Genomic DNA, 23,532 nt, shown 5'->3' with positions numbered 1-23,532 from the left:
TAATGAGCAGTTGGGTCTGACAAATCTCCATTCCAGACTGGGTTGGCATCATCGAGCTAGATGAGGGCCGGAGATACCGAAGCCCTATTCTTTTCTTTGGATTACTCCACTAATGATCGATTTCCCCATGCTATATTGTTGTACAACTGAATAGATGGGTGATGCAGATCTAATGAGCTGGCATTTTCAATGCAAAACAAATAGTCATTATCTTAAACTCCTGCTTAAGGAAACTTGATAGCCAACATATGTATGTTGTGAGGATAAGGCTGGGGTGCTGTGATCTAAAACCTAAGAGCATTCACTTCTTACATATTTTATACTAGATGTATCAACAAAAAAATTTAAAATAATTTGGTCTAGGCTACTGCAGTTTTTACTTTGTCTAACCACTTTTTTTTTTTTTGTTTTGTTTAAATGTGAAAAGGATTAGTTCCCTTTTAGATTTCTCGAAATACTTAGTTCCCATTTTGATTATCAAAAGGTTCCTTCAGGCATTCAATCGGCCGAATGATAATGCCCACTTGAATTACTGCATACTTTCCTGCTAAACTGCCACATGAATTCCTATTTCTAAACTGCAGGTCGCCGTTTCGGTCGAAGACGCACTCCAAATGAAGAAGACCCTGCAGGTATGTTCTTGCAAGAGAGACTACTCCAGATGGAGCGACACATGCGGTATTATTTTTTCTTTTTGACATCAAGGGAAGGTAGAGAATTCACCCAAGTTTATTAAGAAAGTGAAAAAGAAGTAAAAGGGGCCTCTTAAAGAGAGGAGGAAAAGGAATGGATACAACTTCCATTACTAAGTAATGCAGCTGGTTGATTTTATTTCACATGATGGAAACTTAAGGCTAGTAACCATCTCTTATTATCAACATACATTGACTCAGCATGCGGTATTTTAACTCGAAATATACACAATTGACTTATGCTTTTCTCGATGCTTTTCCCCTCTGCTTTTCTTTTGTGGACGAAGGCAGGAAATGTAGAGCATTCACATTTTAGCGGCAACATATATTGTCCGACAAATGGTAGCTCACATAAGTTTATTTTTTCCTACTCAAAATATACATAATTGACTTTGGCTTTCCTCCTCTGCTTTTCGTTTGTGGATTAAGGTAGGAAATGTAGACCATCCATATTTTAGCGGTCACATATACATTGTCCCACAAATGGTATAGCTCACATCATTTAATTGTTTTCTATGTTGACAATCTCTATTTTTTGTGAACAATGGTTATTCCTTAAGGACTCATCTGTTTCGTCAGAAAATTTTTTTCTTATTGAAATATTTTTTTTCTGAAATGCTGATGCCTCAGTATATGGTGAATGGAAAAGTGGTTTTTTGCATGTTTGGTTGACTATGAGAAAATGACGTATTTCAGAGTGGTTTATGTTTGGTTAAGCATCTATTTTCTGAAAAAATTGTATAAAATATTTATTATACCCTTAATAAAGGTAAAGACCTGATCCCACTCTATCTAAAAGCTTGAGAGTGTTTTTGAAAAAAAAAAATTATTCCAATTTCCAACCCTTGAGAAAGTCGCTTTCTCATGACCTACATAGATTTTTTTTTTCCCATGGGATACGAGAATCTTATTCTTATAGAAAAGCTACTTTTCCATCTTTCTCCTGTTGGAAACTCCAACCAAAATGAGGTATTTCTCCATTTTTCCGGAAACCACCTTGTTAGATATGTTTATGGCCGTACAGCATCTTTTATCTATGTTGTGACCCATGAGAAAAATTAGGCCTTGAAATAGTAGTGTTTACAAAAAAATGATAGGGAAGTAGGATGCGCCTGGCTGGAACAGTCAATCCCTCCAGTCAAATTTGTGCATCAGGAACCGTGAGACAAACCTATGCAATTTATAAGCAACATTAGGAAAAAACCTACATCTTCTTCTCTCCATTAGCCTTTTATTTTCTAGCTAATTAATTGCATCATTACTCTCTTGTCACTAGATTTCAAAAGTTAAATATCAGAGAAGGGTTAAACAATTTGCATGAGATCCCAAACAACACTTGTGAAGGCATAAACAACTCAAGAAGGAAAATTGGACAAATCTTTGAGTTTGATATTATGTTAACTGAGCACTGGACCTCAAAAGCAATGTAAATTAGACCTTAACAGTAAGAAAGATGTAACCTAGACATCTTGCAGCCTTTTCATAACCATAAACAATTTTAATAATGCATATGCCAGGCACCCAAACATGATTCCTGTTCAATTGTTTTGTGATGCTTGGGGTTGATATATATCGCATGTTATATATAGTCTTGAGTGTCTCTCCCTACTCGTTATAGCAGCAGAGATGACCATCATATATTAAAAACTGCCATCATAGTGTAAAATCAGCATATTAATTTCATGGGCGCGCCATTTGCAAAAGTTGTTGCTTAGCCAATTAACCTTTTTTTGGCAGAGAAACGTGAACATGAAAGCGGCCAAGCAAATCAAATGAATTCTGAGCAAGAGAACCAAAATTTCCATAATGTTCGGCGAAGATTTAAAAAGAACTGTAATGCACTGTTCCAGTTGTTCAGGCTTGCGATGAGTTTCCTGCTGGTTATCACTGGAATATCTGGTTCGTAATCTAGCTTAATTATAGTTGAAAGATCTTTCCCCCCATTGGAAGCATATTCATGAGAAATAGTGACAAATCATTATCTGTGTTAGCCATACATTTCTTTCTACGGTAAACAAAGAAGCGTGAAGGTTGCACACAGGAGGCCTAATCCAAATTAAAAATGCTTTGCGCCCTAAAACACTACAACAAAAATGACTTGTGGCGCTAAATTGCTCGTAGTATTTTCTATTATATACTATTATTTTTTTTTGCTGCATTATAGTATAAATGCTGCTATCTTCCAATAAATATTATTTTATTAGTGGGACTTTATTATAAATACTGCTATAAATTTGTATTCTACGGCATATAATTTGAAGTGCCAGAAACTAGAACTGCTATTTTGGCATCTAACTAATATACCGATAAATAATATCATAATTTGTAGGATTTTGAAAGATTGCTGCTAAACTTTAAATTGTTAATTTTTATATAGAGCTTGGGTTCGGTCCTATTGATGCCATCAAATATGTTATCGTACACATATTCTGTTAGCATTACTATATATAGGTCATTTGTTCGATCGAGCTGGTATTAAAATATTAAAAATTAAAAATTATCTAAGATAAAAATGTAATATAAGAATATTACTATTTTTTGCATAAAAATCATTATTACCTTTGATTATAGCATAAATAAAAGTAATCATGAATAAACTATTCTTAAACAGTTTGTGAAAAAATTATACATGAATATGATGATGTACACAAGTTAATTTTTAAATATTTTTAACAATAAAACTTTGAAAATATCATAAAGAATTAAGTTCATTTTTGAGTTTTGTGAAATATAGAAGAATTTTTTAAAATAACGATTAAAATATGAAATATTAAAATGTACATCAAATACTTATTTTTTGACATTAATGTATGTTAATAAGTTAAATAAACGTACTTAATAACAATACAAGTTGCTGCTCGGTGGTTGAGAGCTTCAAAATTTTTCATAAAAAAAAATTTATCGATATTTTTTAAAAATACCGATAACTAATTGCTGACGCTATCTTAAAACAGTGCATAAGAAAATACCATAAAAATGCCGGCTAAGACATTTGCGGCATTTCTGGTTTACAGCGGCACTTAAAAATATCGCTAGTAATTATTTTTGTTGCAGTAAAGAAAGAAATATTATGTTAGGGAATGGAGACCAACGAGACACATTTCTCTTGGGAAATATAATTTTATCTTGCCGTCCTGTAAACTGTGGTCGTTCTTTGTTATTGCAGCAATTGTATGGCTGGGGATGCGAGTAGTCGAAATGAAGAAGCAAAAGACGACACATGTACGTGCACGTCAGATCATGATCGAGATTCTTCAACGTCAAACAAATTGGGATATTGCCAAAGTTGGATGGGATCCTAGCAGAATGAGAGCTTGGTTCATGTTTCATCGAGATTTAGAGAGAGAAGAAATCCCAGGAGCACCCGACGTCGACTTGGAACGTCGATCTCCGTCAAAAGAAGACTCGGAATATTGTGGATTAAAAGAAGAAGTACAGCTTCCACCATTACCCGAAGGCGACTTCGATCGTGGATTTCTATCAAAAATAAAAGAAGAAGTACAGCTTCCACCATTACCCGAAGGCGACCTCGATCGTGGATCTCCATCAAAAATAGAAGAAGAAAAACAGCTTCAAACATCCAAAGGAGACCCAGTTCGAGGTATTCCAAGTTCAATCCCCATGCTAATCTTTACAATTCATTGAACCACCAGCTTAAAATTTTAAAGATGCAGAGTAGCCGTTACACCTCTTCTCCACGTGAAACGAGGTTTTGGATTCAACTTTCGGTGGTGTCATAATTTGCCAAATATTTCACCCGAGCAATTCTTTAAAGAGGCGCACCCACCATCGTTCTCATGAAAAAAAAGGGAGGGGGTGGCAGATAAGCCACTTTAAAAGATAGATAGTTGGAATATTAAAAAAAAGAAAACTCACTAGGTATTTTTTTTTTTAAAAAAAAAAATAGCATTTGCTGGTGCCATAGTCTCTGAGAAGGTTGCAGGATCGAGTGTCTAAACAAGATAAACAATTAAATCACCATTTTTTCTATGCTAGGTCTCTTGTTTCCCGTAAGTTAATCTTCTGTATTCGAGTTTTCTAGAAATTGCCATAACTCAATAATCTTTTATAAGAAACCTATAGGCCATATCATTCTGGGCATATCTTAGAAAGATGGCATCCACCATTGTAGGCCCTAACTTTCTTTTTTGAATTTTGGGTATCTCAAATTTATCTAACTACCCCTAACTTTCAGGTATGCTAGGTTATATTTCCCTTCTACTCTTTATTAGGTGTTATCTCACGGCCTTTAAAGAAGACCCTATTAAAGATATATATGGCACGCACTAAGGACTAGTGCTCCCCTCACATGAGTTGTTTAATACGCCCGAGCTACTTGAACATATTAGAAAAAGTCCTATTTTTCTTCCTATCACCTTATTACATTGAGGTTAACAAGGACCTATGACCTTATGAATTACGTCATGGTCCTCACAAAATTGAGAAAATTTATCTAAAAGGTATTTCTCACTTAATCCACCATTCACTTACTATGGACTCCCACCTCCATTGTTGCAGATTCCAATGGATGAGGGAACAGTAGAGCAAGTTGTGCACGCTTTGATTTTATCATGTCGGAGTAATGTAACGTTGGAACCGCTTAATGTTTGGTTTCTCAATATCGAACAAATTGTAGGCATAGTTTGGAAGCAACATAAGCTATTGAGGCATAACTTCTTGTTATCCCTGATATACAGCTAACGTATACTGGAATAGAATGGGATAAGTAGGAATACTACAAAATTTGAATATGGAATAAGTAATTTTATCCCTATTTAATCGTTATCTCGTGCCAAGTATGCGACGTTTGAAGGTTATTATTTGGATGAAAAGACAAGTACATCATTATTTTTTTTGTTTTTTTGTTAATAAAAGACTTTTATGGATATTCTCACTAACCAAAGGAAATAAAAGATGGGGATAACATGGTTCTGGGACCCTTGAGAACCACCGATCCCCGGTTTTCCCATGTTTGACTGAACCGTCGGAGATTAACGGTTCCGGCCATCAAAATGTTGTGTTTGCCATTCATACAGGATAAGGTTGGTATAATATTGTGAAATGGGGTCTCAAGAATGTTGGATGGAGTTCTTTCACTTTTTGAATCAGTAAATATCAGTTGTAAAGTGGAGAAAAGAATAGAGTCGAATTGAGTTTATGAACTATGGGTGCCACTCTTATTGCTGCCATCAACGAATAATTCTTTTTTTTTCCTTTCTCCTTCAAGATTGGGCAGAGTCACCCATTTTAATTGCTGCGAAGAACGGCATAACAGAGTTGGTGGAGCATATTCTTTACAGGTTCCCAACAGCGCTTTTAGACATGGATTCAAATGGGAGGAACATCATATTACTCGCAGTGGAGCATCGACAATCCCGTATTTATGACCTCATGCTGAAGAGGAAAAAAAGGCAGAAGTTTGTGTTTGGAATAGTGGACAAAAACGGGAACAGCGCTGCCCATCTAGCTGCCGAGCTCGGACCAGACAAGCCTCATATCATTCCCGGAGCGGCTTTTCGCATGCAACAGGCGGTCAGATGGTTCAAGGTGAAACAATGCAATACCATCCCCCACCTCTTCTTTCTTTCATTTTGTGTTTTTGTCCCTTTTCTATTCTTTCCTTTTTTTTTTGGTATAGGCTAGGCAGGCTACTCAACAAAGGTTAGAATATCCCCTAATAAACGGCCCCATAACTCAAACAACCGAATACATACATATACACACAAACCCATACAGATGCACATGCATGCACACGCACATAGTTTATATAAAGTATCAAGTTCAAATTATACCTGGTATAATTCTTATAGAGTTACATATATATGTTTTAAATTAGATGATGGAAATCCCATATCTATAATTTGAGCTATTGGATATGATCTACCATCTTAAATGACTTACATCATAAATCATATGATTTAGATACTTATAGTTAATGCATCAAGTCATCAAAAATATGTATTATCTCATGTTATTTAAATTATCCTATTTTTGACTATTTGTTGCATAAACTAAGAATCTCCAAATCATATAATTTTTGGTATGTAAACAATTTAAAGATAGTGGGTCATATCCATTGGCTAAGGTGTAATCTTATAAGAGTTATAGGAGGAGATGTAACTAGAACTTGACCCTGTACATAGATACATATACAATTACATACATACTATATATAATGCAGGAATATAAAAAGGATCAGTTGTATGGCTGCACTGTTTTTCTCAACATTTAGATTTCTACTTCTTCTCACTGCTCTCCTAGACTGTCTTCCATTACCATTTTAGTTTCCAACTCCTAGTGTTCCAACGTCATTTCAATTAAATCAAATATAACTAGAAACTTAAATTTGCATTGTAAAGTATTTGGATTTTTCAAAATCAATTATATTATTCACTCCTCATATTAATTATTATACTTTTTATGGTTATTATCTCAAGTCATAACTTTATTAAGTATTATTTTCTAATTAATGGTAGGAGAAAGAAAATGAAAACATTGTTTGAAAGCCTATATGATAAATCATATGCTGAATTGAATCCAAAAAAACTCAAATCCAAACTTGAATCTATTAAATGAGTTTGGAGCTTATTTATAAATCCCAACATGAATCCAAACTTGATTTATCTTATTGAGATTGGATGTGCATACACCATGAATCTAACCTAAGTTTGACCCGTTTGCAATTACTATACCCATGTATTATGCTAGATAGCAGCTATACTTACTTGGAGATATTTTTGTCATTTGATGGGCACAATTGATGCACTACCAGATAAAATGATTAGTGCAATATATATATATATATATATATATATATAGAGAGAGAGAGAGAGAGAGAGAGGGGGGGGGGGGGGGGGGGGATTTTGTTCCCTTTAAAATATTTCTTTGAGACTTTCAATATTATGTTGTATTAAGACATATACGTAAAGGATTCGATACCATTTAAGTGCATACTAGGGGACTTTAACAATTCATTATATGTTAGGAATAGGACATTATTCACCTATGTGCATTGATTTATCTTGACCAAGAATTTTTTTTGAAATGAGGTTTACGTAGAAAATGCAACCTTCGAAAGAATAAATGTCTGAATGGAGAAATGAGTAGAAGTAATCAGAATAGAGAGTACATTTATCATTATAGAAATATATTCTTCATTATATACAAACACAAATAAATTATATATATAGTCAGCTGGAGGAAAGTAATCCATCAATTAACCGGTTTGAGTCCCAAGGTTAAAAATCTCATGAATGCGATGGTGTTATGCATGGTAGAAAGTGGAGCGTTCCATGGGCCCCGGATTCTTCCAGCGGTACAACAAAGAAGGCAAGACCGCCCGAGAAATATTCATAGAGAAGCGCAAGGATCTGGCGACAGAGAGTGACAAATGGGTCACCAAGACTTCCAACTTATGCTTCCTGGTCGCGACGTTCATTGCCACCATAGCCTTCACCACCACCACCTCTCTGCCCATCTCGGGCGTCAGCAATAACTCGAGCTCCTTGCAGCCCCTCGAGGGTAGCATCATTGTCATGTCGTCGTTCATCGCGCTCGGCTTCTCCATGCTGTCCCTCACCATTCTCTTCTCCATCGTCGCTCGCCGCTACGAGCCGTGGGATTTCGAGACCGATCTCCCCTTCAAGTTGATGCTCAACCTAATCTGCCTCTTCGTGTCTCTCGTCGCGATAAACTTATGTTTCTGTGCTATCTATTCCCTCTTGATGCACCAGGCAGTTTACCAGTACTACATAATTGGTGGCATCTTGTTGTTGCTGGCTTCATGTTTTGCTTCCGACTGGTATCGCTCTTTATCGCTCTCATAAAGGCCAAATTTGCTCGGCTACCAGAGCGTGCATTGCCTGCCCTAGAAAATTGATATGTTGATTGAGATCTAACATGATGGCCAGGGTTTGTTGTGTTGTGCTGTCCTGTTTGGCATAAATATTGTGTTTCAGCGTGATTAATAATCTGGTGTTGTTCTTCCGGTATTGTGTGTTGCAGCATTTTTAATGCAACTTTTAGTTTTTCGGTATTTCATTTGTTGCATGTTATTTTTTCCAAGTGCATATAATAAGGTTAACCCATATATATTTCCAGGTACAAGCGTGTTCGTAAGTCAGCCTATGCCGTGACCGTCATGCTGCACTACTTCTTACATCGGGAACGTGACAGTTGACGAAACGCACTGTTCATAAAACCAGATCAAAAACATAATTAAAGACATCAGAACCGTCAATCTGATACGATAAGCCCAAAATGAGACAATAGGGTAGAGAATGATGTGGGCTATTGCCATTATCTGGAACTAAGCTCATTTGTGTATATGGATACATTCATAGGGAGTGATTTACAACAATGCCTTGCATTCTTTCCTGGAGTGGCCCTGACTTGCCAAATATGTATATCAATATATCCAGAAAAGATGTATGCATATTTGATGTTTTTCTTGGAACCCAATATAATACCTGACATGATCTTCCTACCAGGATGCTCTTGCTGGTGAACTAAACATGTAGGACATTCGCTTGCCTTTATGAAAAAAATTATGAAGTAGCAAGGTGTTTTCCTGTCCCTAGCTTGGCCCTGTTTGTGCATTATCTTAGACAAGGTATGCCGTACCAGCCCGAATCGAATGGTATAGGACGTACCATACCGTATCGGTTCAGTACCGGTATGGGTGACATACTGATACTCGGTACGACAAAAAAATTTCGTAACGTATTGTACCGTTCGACACTATGCTAGTCTGGCACCAGTATGAGGTCCGATACCGAGACGACAAACCTAGCTTGATCTCTGATACGCAATGTACATACAATAGTACTAGAAAGCATTCTTGTCATTTCTTTTGTTAATATTGCCTTAATTTCATGGTGCAATATTCAAAGCATGGGGATATAAATATTGGTAAATTGAATAAAAGAGCAAAGTTGTTATATGCATAAACAAGAGCCAAAACCTGGCAGCATCAGGTTAGACCATGTATGATTTGTTCTATTACAACCCATAGTCCAACAGCTTGTGAGTGCAGTCCAAGTCAATTTTTTCTTAATAGTTTGATTGGAGTGGACTATGAGTTTCTTATTGCTGGAGGAATCACAAATGGTGATCCTGTAAAACGATCTATTTTGCGTGTGTTATTTTGTTTGTTTGGGTGGGTTGGGGAAGGATCTTTTCTGAATGTCTCTTTGTTCAGAGTTTGCCTGAATTTTTCCTGTGAAATAGCAGTAATTTGTGCAGGTCATTTGAAATTCAGTTGAGGGGTAAGAAAGAAAAATCAACTGATGCTGTACAAACCGCACAGCAGGGTGGATATTTCAGTTGATAGTTTCTAGTTATCAGATCAGTTTTTATAAGTCCTTATTCCTTTTTTTGTATTGTATTAGATCATTGAAGTCTCAACCCACATCCTCAAATCTTATGCTACTCTGAGAACTGTCGTGCAGGTTCTCTGTCATCATCCTTACATATGATGGTGTGAGAATCTTGTTCTCCCATTCTCTTGTTTCAGTCTCTGCTATAAGCTTCCTGAGTTGATGGAGTTGATGAATCAGCAGGGTACCGAGGTTCTTTGAATGTGATAGTTTCAAGGAGCTGGAATGGATTAACTGCAGAGATTTGTGGAAAGTATCCTACGACAAAATTGAATCAGACTCAGATCCATATCCTGTGGACGCTCATTGTCAATGACTTCTTTTCCTACAGCGAATAGCTTGAAGTTCAGCAAGTTGCACATGTTTGGTTTCAGCAGCACATGTACAAACACAACGCAAAAAAACAGGCAGAAAGTTCTCTTAGCTGACATTTTTGGGGAACAGTTCTAGAGAAGGTACGTCGCTTGGATCATTTCAGTAATGTATTTAAAATTCATCAATTCATTTGTTGTTTTCAGTTAGTTCTGCAACATCTGATAATAATATCCTGCATAGGAGAGCAGAGTTTGCAAAGACCAAGTACTTGGCAGGTAAAATCTAGTCAATTTTATGATGGAGGCATTGCATATATGCACTTCTATTCATTGAATAGCTAGTCCCAAGTCCTGAGCAAAAAAAAAAAAATCTTGTAGTTATCAGATTTTATTTATTTATTTATTTTACTGAGAAATGTAGGAGACATGCTCTATTAAGTAAATACAGGTTAATATAGATTTGGATGATTTGTTATTGATTTTGAAATTACTAATGTTGTATGAAAGACTTTATCTTTAGTGTTGATCCAACATGTATACACCTGAACACTAACCAAAAAGGATAGACAAAATCAAAATTAGAATCACAATAACAATGCTATCACCTGACAAATCGTGGCTGTTACAGAAACTTGCATGTTCCAGGGATCATCATTTTATTTGTCACCTGATTAGAAGTCTGTAATCTGCCTTTGTTTCATGAAATAACCACTTGGGCTTGTTGATGCGCAAGTTATTGTTCCCGGATGTTAATGCCCGAGACGCACATGAGGTTACTGAAAGTAGGTGTGCAGAACTTTTTTTCTCGGTAGATCCTGCAACCATCAAAGATAAAGATTGCTATGTAATTATTGCTTTTCCTCAAAGGAAGCATCAGGGCAATTTTACATAAGTTCATCAGAAACTATTATCATAACAACCCAGGATCTTATCCAAAAAGGCTAGCCAAAAGGTATTATTTAGATTCCTTGATCCCATATAAGTATCCAATATTTACCAAGCGAATAACTAATGTGGGACTAAACACACGCCCGCACGAGTCCTCACAACTATATGAAAGACCTTTCTAGAAACTAAAACAAAGAGACACGAGGATTTCATGTACTCTCGCTCCCTCATGGTTTGTCGATCCATCTTATCAAGCTTCCCCTGCAGATTCTGATGCCCTGTATATCTTGATGAATAAGATGGCCCCTGTTAGATTTTCATCTGCAATGGCTCCTGGCAAGGCTTCATTTCAATCAACCTGTTCCCAGATTTATCCGAAAACAACCCAACTAAATCTGAACTCGAGTCATTTGAATCATATTTGAATTAAAAGATACGACCTCAACCATCCAAAACGAATACAATATGGATCAGAAACTCTTCTTGAATTTGAGAATAGCAACTGTTATATATTTGATCACTACTCTCTCTGTTCATAACTTCAAGAAAACGCTTTTTGCACACATGCGTGTACCCAGACAGGGTTTTTGATGGGCTGCGGGGGATAAAATGGGTATAAATGACCCGCGGGTTACGGTGCCACTATTATGTGAAGCAGTAATTTCCTTTCCCGCGATTTGATAGGATGTACTCAAGCTAAAGCTATATAAATTGCCGCATTTACCAAAAAAAAAAAAAAAGCAGTAATCTAACTTATACCTGATTATTGTTTTTGTACAGGGAGTTGGTGCATCATAATTTATTAGTGCTGTTATAGCTATTGTTTTCTTGCATCATATATCTGTGATCTGCTTAAATAATTACCAATCCATTTATGCTTCTCATGGTTTTTGTTTGGATTATTCTTGTGCAGATTCAACCTCAAATATTGCTGAAATCAATAAATTAAATCTCAAAATGTACTAGTCCAATTCAAGCGGACCTTTAATACATACATCAGATTAAGATCATGCAAGAACTCGATCTAACCTGACCCGGTTGCAGCCTTAGCCCTTTAATTCATGGAAATAAGAGAGGCCACCTCAATGCTCCAAAGTGCTCTCACCTGCCGCGTTGCTACCCACAAATCACAAGCCTCCAAAGAACACGGAAGAAACCTCGAACAAGTTCTAGACCACTGGAATCTTCGCCACCTTTTCTGGTGGCCTCGCGGTCCACGTCGTGGCCCATGTCCATATGTGATGCTCATACGGTCCACGTCAAAAACCAAGCCATGGAGGTGATGCGGCCTCGTGACAGCCACCCCTTTGCCCATGTCCTGCTTCTTTTTCTCTCCCACCTCCTCTATAAATCTCGCCATCTAACAATTGCCTTCAATTCAACTCCTCCCACAAGGAAAATATCTCAAGATCTCAAACTCACATTTGATTCCTCCGCATTCTTAATTACTTCTTGCTACTCTTTGCTTCTGTATACTCTATTCTTGCACTTAGAGGCTCGAAGATGGCGACTTCAGCCACGCTAAACTCCTGCATGACAGGCCTCATGCCACTTGCCGGCTTGAGGAGCCATTCTACAGGCCTTCGCTCCACTTGCTTGCTGCCACATCAGCGTGCTGCCGGTGCCATGCGCATTGGCTGCCAAGCCAAGGTGAGAGTGATCACTAAACACTGCAGCATTCTTTACCTGCCTTTGCTCATGTGGAAACAGACATTCTAATGCAGTAAACTAGCGCTACATCAAGTAGAGATGTACTGAGTTCTGAGAATTTGTTATGGTAGTCTATAGTTTCTGTTAGTATATGCACTCCTTGATTTCAGGAGAAAATATTAAACTAAGAAAGGGAGGATGCGATGCATTTAATTTATTTGGGTGTCATGGATGGTAGATATATTGGATGGGTGCATAAAAAAAGTTGTAACCAAGTCATTTAGATTGAAGCCGAGTGCTAGGAAACAGCTTAATCGAGTTGGATTTAGCCTGATATTCGCACTCCTTTAAAGTTGGGTTAGAGCTTTAACATGGACATAACTTACTGATTCAATAACATAAAGGTGGAAGAAGGAAAGGTGCCCAAAAGGTCAAGATGCAACTTTTAGATTCATCCTTACAGAAAACAAAATATATAAAATTTTAATGACAATAATATTATAAATAAAAAGTAGTAAAGGAACGCCTCTCCTTTTGGTTTTTATATCTAGGCCCCATTCCAACCATTTTGAGAGATTTTCTCTTTTTGGAGGTTTAGTAGCTTTCTCAAGAAAAAGGAAAGGAGAATGAAGCCCTTTTGCAGGTATGACAAAGCCGAGTTCAACTCAGACTCAGGAACTCATATAAGATCTATTTTTCTAAAATTGACGCCATAAGATCTTTAAGAAACGAGGCTTATAAAAACAGATCTCTTCCCGTCTTTGTGAAACCTGTTTTAACGGAATCATATTTTATGAATATCTGTTTTAGTAAAATTCAGTGGCAACCCCAAAAAGAAGGCAAATGACATGCGAATTAGCAGATAGAAGCAATAGTCAAAAGAGAAAAAAGAAAAGAAAGAAAGAAACAAACATGGCAAATACCATTACCCTGATTTAATAGCATAACCGCATCATCATTCAGCCTTATCCTGTATCAGCTCAAATTAAATATGAAGGATTAAATCTTGAGTTCATACTCTGAAAATGAATGACAAAGATAAATAGTAGCTTGCATTTTGTGCTCCTCCATCCATACTAACAAAAGTATTTTTTTTTTCTTGGATAATTAAACAGGATCAGCCGCAGGTGCAAAGAGAGGAGCAAACTATACCTGTCACACCTTCACAGCAGCCGGCTCAGACCCCTCCGAAGCCCAAGGCCAAGGTATGCTAGCTATTAGCATGCATTGCTATCAATCATAATACCTAAATACAAACTCCCTTTTCCCATATAACATAGTGAAACTACTTCGACACAAATGCTCTTGTCAAGGAATCCTGTAATCCATGGATCTTTTTACTGACAAGATTACATTGTATCAAGTACAGATGAAGTATTTCATGCAATTTCATATATTTAGGAGGGTATACATACAAAAAACCCTTATTTCTATGTTCACCACATGAATATTGTCATTAGATGGCAAGTTATAAACCATACATACGTACTAGCATCTCTTAGCTCAATCTAATTACCATCTCGACGCATGACAGGAGAGCACAAAATTTTCAGACATGCTAGCATTCAGTGGGCCAGCACCAGAGAGGATCAATGGAAGGTTGGCAATGGTTGGCTTTGTCTCAGCTTTAGCAGTTGAGTTGGCGAGGGGTGATGGCCTTGCAACTCAGCTAATGAATGGCGGGTTGCCATGGTTTGCAGGAACTGCTGCCTTGTTGTCAGTAGCCTCCCTGGTGCCGTTGTTCAAGGGCGTGAGTGTGCAATCCAAGTCCGGTGGCTTGATGACGGCCGATGCAGAGCTGTGGAATGGCCGGTTCGCCATGCTGGGCTTGGTGGCACTAGCTTTCACTGAGTACTTTAAGGGCGGTCCTCTTGTGTGAAGGACTTCTCATCGGTTCATGTTCAGTTCTTTGATATATTTAGAGATGCAAGCAATGTATGAATACAAGTTAGCATTGTAGATCTCAAATACTTATATTGAAATGAATGAGCTTTTGTAATAATTTTTGGACAATGTTTGGCAACATAAGCCTGGGGTGGATTGCTACAACCACATGAGATTCCCCTGAAGCCAAGCTACAAATGTCTGCAGAGTTTGTCTATTGAGAAAATTAACCAAAATTCCCTAATCCCTGTTTTGCACAGAAATTACTTAGTAAGTCCCAAGGTGCAAGCTTTATGTATGGGATCGGCACTTGAGAACTAGTTGATTGCAAATTGAGATAGGCCCTTGTGTCATGTAAAACACCAACTTTGCTGTTTAAAAGAATTCTTTTGCAACATGTCAGACAATGCAGTCAAACCTTAATGATATCATACCTTCTTATCCTAATGCATACATATATATGCAAACATACATAGGTATATGTGAGGAATCTATGTATGCATATGTATATAGATCATATATACATGCATGTGCACATATATATAGATGCATATATATGTAGGGAGAGAACTTTATAATATCTAAGAGATAGTAAAGTATTTTTCATATCATGGATCATTTCGCACTCTTATACATATCATCTATAAATACGGCAACAAGCTTCCAATCTAAGTACATTCCAACAAGGATTTTGCCTAGTGTTGTCCTCATTAAACTTTTAAAATATAGTCACACAAAACTACACATGATAAGAAAATCTTAAGCTGAGGTACCGCAATCTTTAGTAGGTGTATTTATATATTTCCAGCTATATCGTTCTAGAAAACCAAAGGCATTAGAATCTGCCACCTCTTCTTCAATCAAATCATCAGATATTTCTTTCGAATCCTCTTCCGTGAGCTTCACCTTCAAAGATTCTATATCGGCATCAGGGTTCTTGATCTTGGCCATTCCTAAAAATATTGAAATCAATCACATGATAGAGAAGTTGCCATAGATACATCCACATATTATACCCAATACATCCTCAATATCGAACATTTTGCTTAGATTGGATACGCAAGTTTCAAATTTTTTATAAGAATTAATGATAGTGGCAAGTTTATTAATGCAACATTTGAAGGATTTTTACCATAACTGTGTGCTACTCAACTTTTTGAAAGCCTTCAAATTTAAACATCGAGCCATTGAAGACACTTCTATTGTTGTCGAGGAAGGAGAAAACATCGGAGCTATAATTTGGTATTATGAAAATATATGCTAAATAATTCAAATTACTCCACGAACCATAAAAGATATCAGGTCCTTTTCTTTTATCTTAAAATAGGTGTGATAAACCTTAAATCTTGGGCCGGTGAATTGGTTTCGAAAAATAAATGTCTAACATATTCACCATTAGTTTGTTCATGCGCTCGACTCTGTCCCCAATCTCTTGTTCATCCACGCATTTTCCATCAAATCAATCCCCACCGTCCATCACCTTTATCACAAGCATCACATGCATCCGCGTATCTCGCTATTCGGATTTATAAGCTCGCTTGAATCCGTCATATTGTAATCTCCCGACCTCTATCGATCGGGCGTCCCGAAACCTTCCCGTGTCCGTAATCTTCGAAACCCTAGTTCTTCGAGAATTAATCGAGAAGAAAGAACGATGGGGAGAAGGGAGAGATCGATCCAATTCGTGGAGGTCTTATTGATTCTAGGGCTTCTCCTCGGCTGCCCTCACCGTCTCTCCGCTCTCTCCGTCACCGTAAACGACGTGGAGTGCGTCTACGAGTACGTGCTCTACGAGGGCGACACCGTCTCCGGTAACTTCGTTGTCGTCGATCACGATCTCTTCTGGAGCTCCGATCACCCCGGCATCGATCTGGTGGTGAGTGATTCGAACCAGTTGATCTCGCGCTTGTTTCTTCCTAGGGTTTAGTTTCTTCTGAGGTTGTGTCGACTGAAGCCTCGGATTTGGCGGTTTGGGAATGGGATCGGCCTCCATGGCCTTCAATTCTCTACAGAATCAACTCAGAGTTTCATGAGCTATTGTTTTTCTATTATGTGGTGGAAGTCAAAATTGAATTCGTCCTGTCCGTTAGTTAAAATCGAATCTTTCTTAATTTTCTTGGGAAATATGAAGTTCATATTGCATATGCTTTGGTTTTTTTTATTGTTTATGGGAGTCTTTTGAACTCCAAAATGACTTGGTTTGATTGTAAGATGGTAAAGATGAAATCTTGGTACTGCATTTTAAACGTATTGCTGAGTTATAAAAGAAATTGATAGCATTGTCCATCGTGATAGTGCCTTGAAATAGGAAATCAATGAGTTAATATATGTCTTATGTTGCCTGAAGATCCGCTGGCTTGCATAAAAACAGTTAATCACCTTCACCATAAACAGTGTTTCTGAATACACGTGTTTCTAAATCATATGTCTTTAGTGTCACCATAAAAAGAGTTAATCGCATTCCTCCACCATAAAAAGAGTTAATCATATGTTGCCTGAAGATTAGATGGCTTGCATAAAAAGAGTTAATCACCTTCCTTCACCATAAACAGTGTTTCTAAATACATGTGTCTTCAATGTCACTTTTGAAGTAAGTCTTGAATGATACGTGGTTGCAAGTTATGGTAGTCTACTAACTGCTTGGACATTGCTGGTTGCATTTTTGACTTATCCGGCTGCAAGACTAACAATTTGTTGTTATAGGGAAAGGACCATGTGTTGTAAAAGGCATCTTGCTTGACTCGTCTGCCATAAAGTCATGAATGTCCGAATAAATTATGAGCTGCAAACCTAGGAATGACTTATCTTAAAACCTCTTTTGTGTTGGTATGACCCATGGAATATCTCACCAAAAATCGATGCTTAACCACAACTTTCTCATAGTCATTCAGCCAAGCTAGTTGATAGGAATGTTTGTTTCTTTCCATCTTCTAATTTAACTTCTCAACCAGCTCAGAAAATTTAACTTCTCCAACAGCACAGATAGCAATACATTTTTTCTGAAATACCTCCATCAATAATGAGACTAATTATTTGGCTGGGCAGGTTACTTGAGTTCTAGAAATACTGGTTTTTCACTGATCAGTGTTGAGCATCACATCAATGCAAAATGTTACATGATGATTAAACGAGGCATAGCTTAGGTGGTTCTTTAATTTCATCATCATTTACCTGAGTTCTTTTTTGAAGTTAATTCTGCTAGTGCTACCTGCATTTTAGGACATACTCAAAATATGTCCTAATTTTCATACTTGTAGATAACATATGACAATCTCTCTTTTGGACCAACCATCTTAGTTTATTAGAGTTGTTCTTGTGGTAGACATCCTGGTTTTGAGGCTTTGGCTATGGAATTATTTTTGTAGCTTAAATTGGCTTTCAGGTTGTCACTTACCATTTTGACTTATCTTCAATTTGTATAGCTACATGCTTCCTCCACTATACAAGAACATGAAACCAGCCATCTCATCTTGCACCACTCTCTAGAGTTGCAGTCTATACTTTGCTGCTAACATTTTCTCTATCTTCATAAATCTAGCTTGCATTGGATAACTTAAAGAATTTCTCAGTATACGTTCCTTGTATTTCTTTTTCTCAAGCTTGGTGCTGGCTACCCATGGGGGAAATCTTTCTTTTTAAGAGTGCTTATCACCCAATATTATAACTATAAGTATGCCACTGATCTTTTTTGCTTCTTGAACCCAACTTTTCCACCACATGTGCTCAGCTCCCCTTAACGTTGCTGTATGGTATTGCACCTTTTAGCTTATTAAATCCAAAAATTGTGAATTTTTTATATTTCCACGTAAACAAGAAAGATCCTATTACATCTACGAAATTCCCAATTTGAGGAACAAACTATGGAGAAAAATTATGAAAGATACCTTTTCCTTTTTTGCAAAGCATGTGAAAATTTTGGGATTTTTGTTAAATATCAATATGGATGCATGCATTTGTTGCATAAGCATGTTGAATACAATAATTACGGACTCATTTATACTTTATACAATCATACTTATTAGTTCTAGATACCTTACTCATTCAATTTTTATAAGGATAAAGTTGATATTAGATGATTGATGTACGTATAATAACTTGTGATTTTATAGCAATCATTAGATTGTTAATTGTAGTCATTTATTTTGCTAATTTAATTGATGTTCCTTAGTTCATCTACTTAAGCATTAATAAGGTTGGTCCTCATCTCATTCCCTACCTCTTTGAAGCAATCATTAAGTTTAAAAAGTTATATTGGGCTTGTCGGGCAACCATCTTAAAATTGCATTATTGTTGGGACAAAAATCCTTCCAAAGTACATTAACTTTGATCCCACATTTTCAGTGGCAAAACTAGACCAAAGTATATATGAGAGTGAGCAATCTCTCAAAACCACTAAGTTTCTTGCTATATAATCTTGATTTTTGTTATCTTTCTGCAAAGCTCATCCTCACTTTATAGGAACTTGTTTGTGTTGCCACCTGTGGTGAGCATAACCTCAAGCCTATAGGTATTTGCGGAATGGATACGATTTGACACCCCAATATATTCTTCTGCTTCCCAAGTGGGGATTGAGTATTCTGCTGCTTCCCAAGTGTGTTTTTTTTTTTTTTTTTTTTTTTTTTGGGGGGGGGGGGGGGATGGATAAGATTTGACACCCCAATATATTCTGCTGGATTGAGTATTCTGCTGCTTCTGCGCTCGCCATTAGTGGGGCAAGCAAATTCTTTTCTATTTTATAATATTTGTAGTCGCATCCTTGTAACACCTCTATTCATCTCATCAATCTCATATACCTAAAATTCTGTTTTTGTTGAGAGAGAGTAAAGGAGGGAGACCCACGGGTACTGTAATTATCTAGTTCTGAATACTTGGAGATGCAGCACTCAAAATTTGAACCTAGAATCTTTTGTTGCTAACTAGAGGGGTTTGATGATTGGAGCGAGCTCCAATTCATATTTCTAAATAAGCATGCTGTGGCCAAATTAACAAATGTATACACCTGTTATTGAAATTCCATCACCCTAATCACTAGTTATATATTTCATGAAGATCATAACCGTGAACATAGACATCTAACTCATGAAAGTTCTTATCATCTAATTCTTTTATTCTGTTGAATTTCATCCGTTCAGCAAATCGAGGTTTGTTGTACCTACCCATACTACTTGGTACCAGGTGTACAGTATCGGGTAAAGTACCACTATGGTACGAGGGCTTGATCGATACTTTACTAATATGTGATTAGTTGTCTCACCTTCAATGGCATACCATGTGCTAGTACAGGGTTGTACCATGTCAATATGGCACTATTACGGTGCTTGATGCTGATACAATAAAATTTGTTTCAATTTTTGCATGGATGATTTGAGATGCTAATGGGTTGTGTTGCCTTTATTGACCATGTTTGTCGAAACAATTGAGTGGAGCATAAGCTTAAACATGATACACAAAACTAAAGTGGTTTAAGCCTTTCTAGTAGATCTAAGCATTATCATATTTTAGTCGCCTTGCCTTCTAGAGAGTGTTTTGTATTCATGTGGAATATTCTTAACAAAATGAAGGGTCTTCTCAAGGTCATGATTGAGTAGAAATTACTGTTCTAAGGTATTGCTTTCACCAAATGTAGCGCGAAATTCTGTCAAGTCTTTATGCAAGAAGGTTTACTCTTTATATCTCTTTTAGTGTAAGACAATTCTTACATTTAACAGTCATCGAGAGGAAGAAAGAAGAATGTTATAGTGGGCTTGGTTATATATATGCATTCTCTTCCCTTTTACATATTGCTTTTAAATCAATTTTGATTTATTAATGTATGCACTCATCTATGTTTATGTATGCACACCTTAGTTTATTAGCAATATCCCATCATCATGCAGTATGCTTTTTGGGCCATGACATGTATGGATTTTGTGTGCAATCCACTTATGAATGCATTCAGAGTTTCAAATGTTCTGATCTTTACTTTTAGCTCTGTGATTGCTGAGTTGCTTAAAATTGATAAAGGAGAAATCTGGGGCTTATGCTACCAGATATAACGTTAATTTGAAACTGCACTTGAGATATTGCCATGAGTTCTGTTTTACTGTGCCTAGTTTTCTGGGCCTGACTTCCTTCATCTCAATCCGTAGCATAGTTGTTGGTATCATAACTTGATAATTTATATTGAATTCTGTGGCATATTGCTGAAATTCCTTCAAATAATATGCAGGTGACATCTCCAGGGGGAAACACTGTGCACTCTTTGAAGGGAACTTCGGGTGACAAATTTGAGTTTCAGGCTCCAAGAGCTGGAATGTACAAGTTTTGTTTTCATAACCCAAACAGAACACCAGAGACCGTGTCTTTCTACATACATGTTGGTCATATTCCCAACGAGCATGACCTGGCCAAGGATGGTTAGTCCATAAAATATTTGCTATCTACTACAAAGGTTTTCTTTTTGGGGGCATTTACGCATTCTTTTCCCTTTTTTCTTTTCAAAAATATGCACATATATATATATATATATATATATATATATATAGAGAGAGAGAGAGAGAGAGAGAGAGAGAGAGAGAGAGAGAGAGAGAGAAGGACAGGAGCTTGTCTATTCTTTCTGTTGGTTGAATGACTATGGTCTCATAGATGCCTTGTGTAGTTGGATATTTCTAATTCAATTTATCTATTCTGAAGGTTCATTTTTTTAAGATAATTGGCACCATGCGGGTTTCCTCCCATTCATCTTACTTCCATTCTTTATCTAATAAAAACATCATTTTTTCATGTTAAAATGACACTTGGATATTGCAATGCACTGGCGCAGTTTGCTATTTCATATATTTTCACAATTTTTCTTTATTTTTTTTAATCTTGCAGAGCATTTGGATCCCATAAATGTAAAGATTGCACAGCTCAGGGAAGCATTGGAATCTGTTACATCAGAACAGCGGTACCTGAAAGCACGTGAAGTTCGCCACCGTCATAGTAAGTTAAATTACAAAACTCAACTAAGCTTTAATCCCAAACTAGTAGATTAAATTACATAACTTTATATATTATCATATTAGCTAGGCAGTGGAAGGAAACACATTCTAACACTGCTCGGCTCATGTTCATCTAAAAATAGAAGAACTCTGGTGAAATCAGCCTTTAGCCTTCACACTTTTCTAGCTGCTATTCTGAAAATTTATATCACTCCAAATGGTTGGTTGTTTCTTAAATAGTTTTTATAGACAGTTGGTTTGATCTTAAAGACATTTTCAAGTAGAAAATAATTTAGACAAAAATCTGAAGCCTCATTAAATATATGTTATATTTAAAAAAGAATTTCAGAGACAATTAAGAAATATATGAATATTAATTATGTATTGGTTATGTATAATGGCATATCTTGACGTAACATATATCCATTATATGTTTTTGCAAACTAAGATAACATTTTTCCAAATACAATAAGATTCACTTGAAAAAATTAGCAAACAAAAAAATAAAAAGTTCTGAAGATGTGGATGGTAAAAAATTGTTAACTATTAAGAACTAATATTACTGATTAGATTGTAAATCTATAATATCAACACATAAACTGAGAAAAGCTCATGATGGTGTTCCTCGATGCCAATAGGGCCCATTAGTCAGTTCCACTCATCCTCCGCATCCCGCGCGCATACCACCCCCCCCCCCCCCCCCCCCCCCCACTCCCACCCCCACACCCAAAAAAAAAAAAAAAAAAATTGCTTTTGTTTCACTGCTATAAACACCATGGCATCAGCATACTAATCAACCTTAAATGGTGTTGATTGCAAGCCTGATTGGTTTGATCATGATTTTTTTTGAAAAAATTGATTTGGGGAAGGTAACTATCTCTGGAGTAAACAGAAAAGGTAAAGGCCTTTTCAGTTTTAGATCAGCTCTCACTTCTCTTGAAAATTTAGCTTCTTTAATCAGGATTTGTATAGAACATGTCAATTTTGATTGTTTTCCTCCTTTAGACAAAATGACGGATCTTATGATGTCAAATAATAATGCTGTTTAAAATCTTCGAGAGATGAAAGCTTTCAAAATTTTGTTGAGAATAAGTCTCTGACCGAGTTGGAAAATTTTGCGAGTATTGTTTGTAGAAACACCATTTCTTTTTTTTTTTCTTGTTTTTCTTGCAAGCAGAACTTCTTGTTGAATATATTGACAGTATTGCAAACAGTATTATGTTGTGTTCACTGGTCATTCTTTGCTGAAGCATTTGGAAAATTGGAAACCATCTCTTACCTTCACTGGTTCTTTTGTATGCATGCAGCAAATGAGAGTACTAGAAGGCGCCTTATCTTCTATACAATGACGGAGTACTTGGCGCTAGCATGTGCTAGTGGACTTCAGGTAGCCTACATCCGTCGCCTGTTCAACAAATCAGTGGCATATAACAGGGTTTAATGCTTGCAATTTAATATTCTGTTTTATCCTCCATAGTTTCTTAATTTAAATAAAACAGATTTTTTGGTCATCTTTTGTATTATGACTAGCTCCATTCAGCCGCTGAGCTGAGTTTGGGAGTTTTGGTTAGAATTCTCCAGTCTTGTAATCGCAAGGATTATATTTATTCAGATGATTTAGTTATATGTTGCCAGACAAGAAAGGGGAAGAAAAGTGGCTGACTTGTGTTCATGAAGAGAGTAAATGCAGACTGATTTTAGATATCCTTCCTGAAGCCATAATTAACGTAAGCTCTTGAAGTGTATTGTAACAGATCTGTTGGCC

At 36.7% G+C, this 23,532-nt stretch overlaps 3 protein-coding genes across 3 annotated transcripts; all 3 read left to right on the top strand.

Annotated features, from left to right (window-relative positions):
- The first annotated feature begins 7,984 nt into the window (after nucleotides 1–7,984).
- On the top strand, nucleotides 7,985–8,518 carry LOC149752774 (uncharacterized). Its single transcript, XM_089925381.1, has one exon. The coding sequence runs from the start codon at nucleotides 7,985–7,987 to the stop codon at nucleotides 8,516–8,518; it is 534 nt and encodes a 177-aa protein (XP_089781507.1).
- Nucleotides 8,519–12,629: 4,111 nt separating this feature from the next.
- LOC103704509 (early light-induced protein 2, chloroplastic-like) lies at nucleotides 12,630–14,923 on the top strand. The gene is made up of 3 exons (XM_008787834.5): nucleotides 12,630–12,921; nucleotides 14,037–14,126; nucleotides 14,456–14,923. Exons 1-3 carry the CDS (start codon nucleotides 12,775–12,777, stop codon nucleotides 14,798–14,800), a joined length of 582 nt encoding a protein of 193 aa, XP_008786056.4. The 5' UTR covers nucleotides 12,630–12,774; the 3' UTR covers nucleotides 14,801–14,923.
- A 1,428-nt stretch (nucleotides 14,924–16,351) lies between these two features.
- LOC103704586 (emp24/gp25L/p24 family/GOLD family protein) lies at nucleotides 16,352–23,391 on the top strand. The gene is made up of 4 exons (XM_039115789.3): nucleotides 16,352–16,681; nucleotides 21,014–21,200; nucleotides 21,661–21,768; nucleotides 23,075–23,391. The coding sequence occupies exons 1-4, from the start codon at nucleotides 16,460–16,462 to the stop codon at nucleotides 23,206–23,208; spliced, it is 651 nt and encodes a 216-aa protein (XP_038971717.1). The 5' UTR covers nucleotides 16,352–16,459; the 3' UTR covers nucleotides 23,209–23,391.
- Nucleotides 23,392–23,532: the final 141 nt, after the last annotated feature.

This window comes from Phoenix dactylifera, chromosome 9 (genome assembly GCF_051530095.1).
Source record: "Phoenix dactylifera cultivar Ajwa chromosome 9, Ajwa_hap1_PhDact_Kaust_v1.1, whole genome shotgun sequence".
NCBI classification, from domain to species: domain Eukaryota; kingdom Viridiplantae; phylum Streptophyta; class Magnoliopsida; order Arecales; family Arecaceae; genus Phoenix; species Phoenix dactylifera.
Note: the sequence above shows the minus strand (reverse complement) of the source record. Positions and strands in the feature narration are given on the sequence as shown.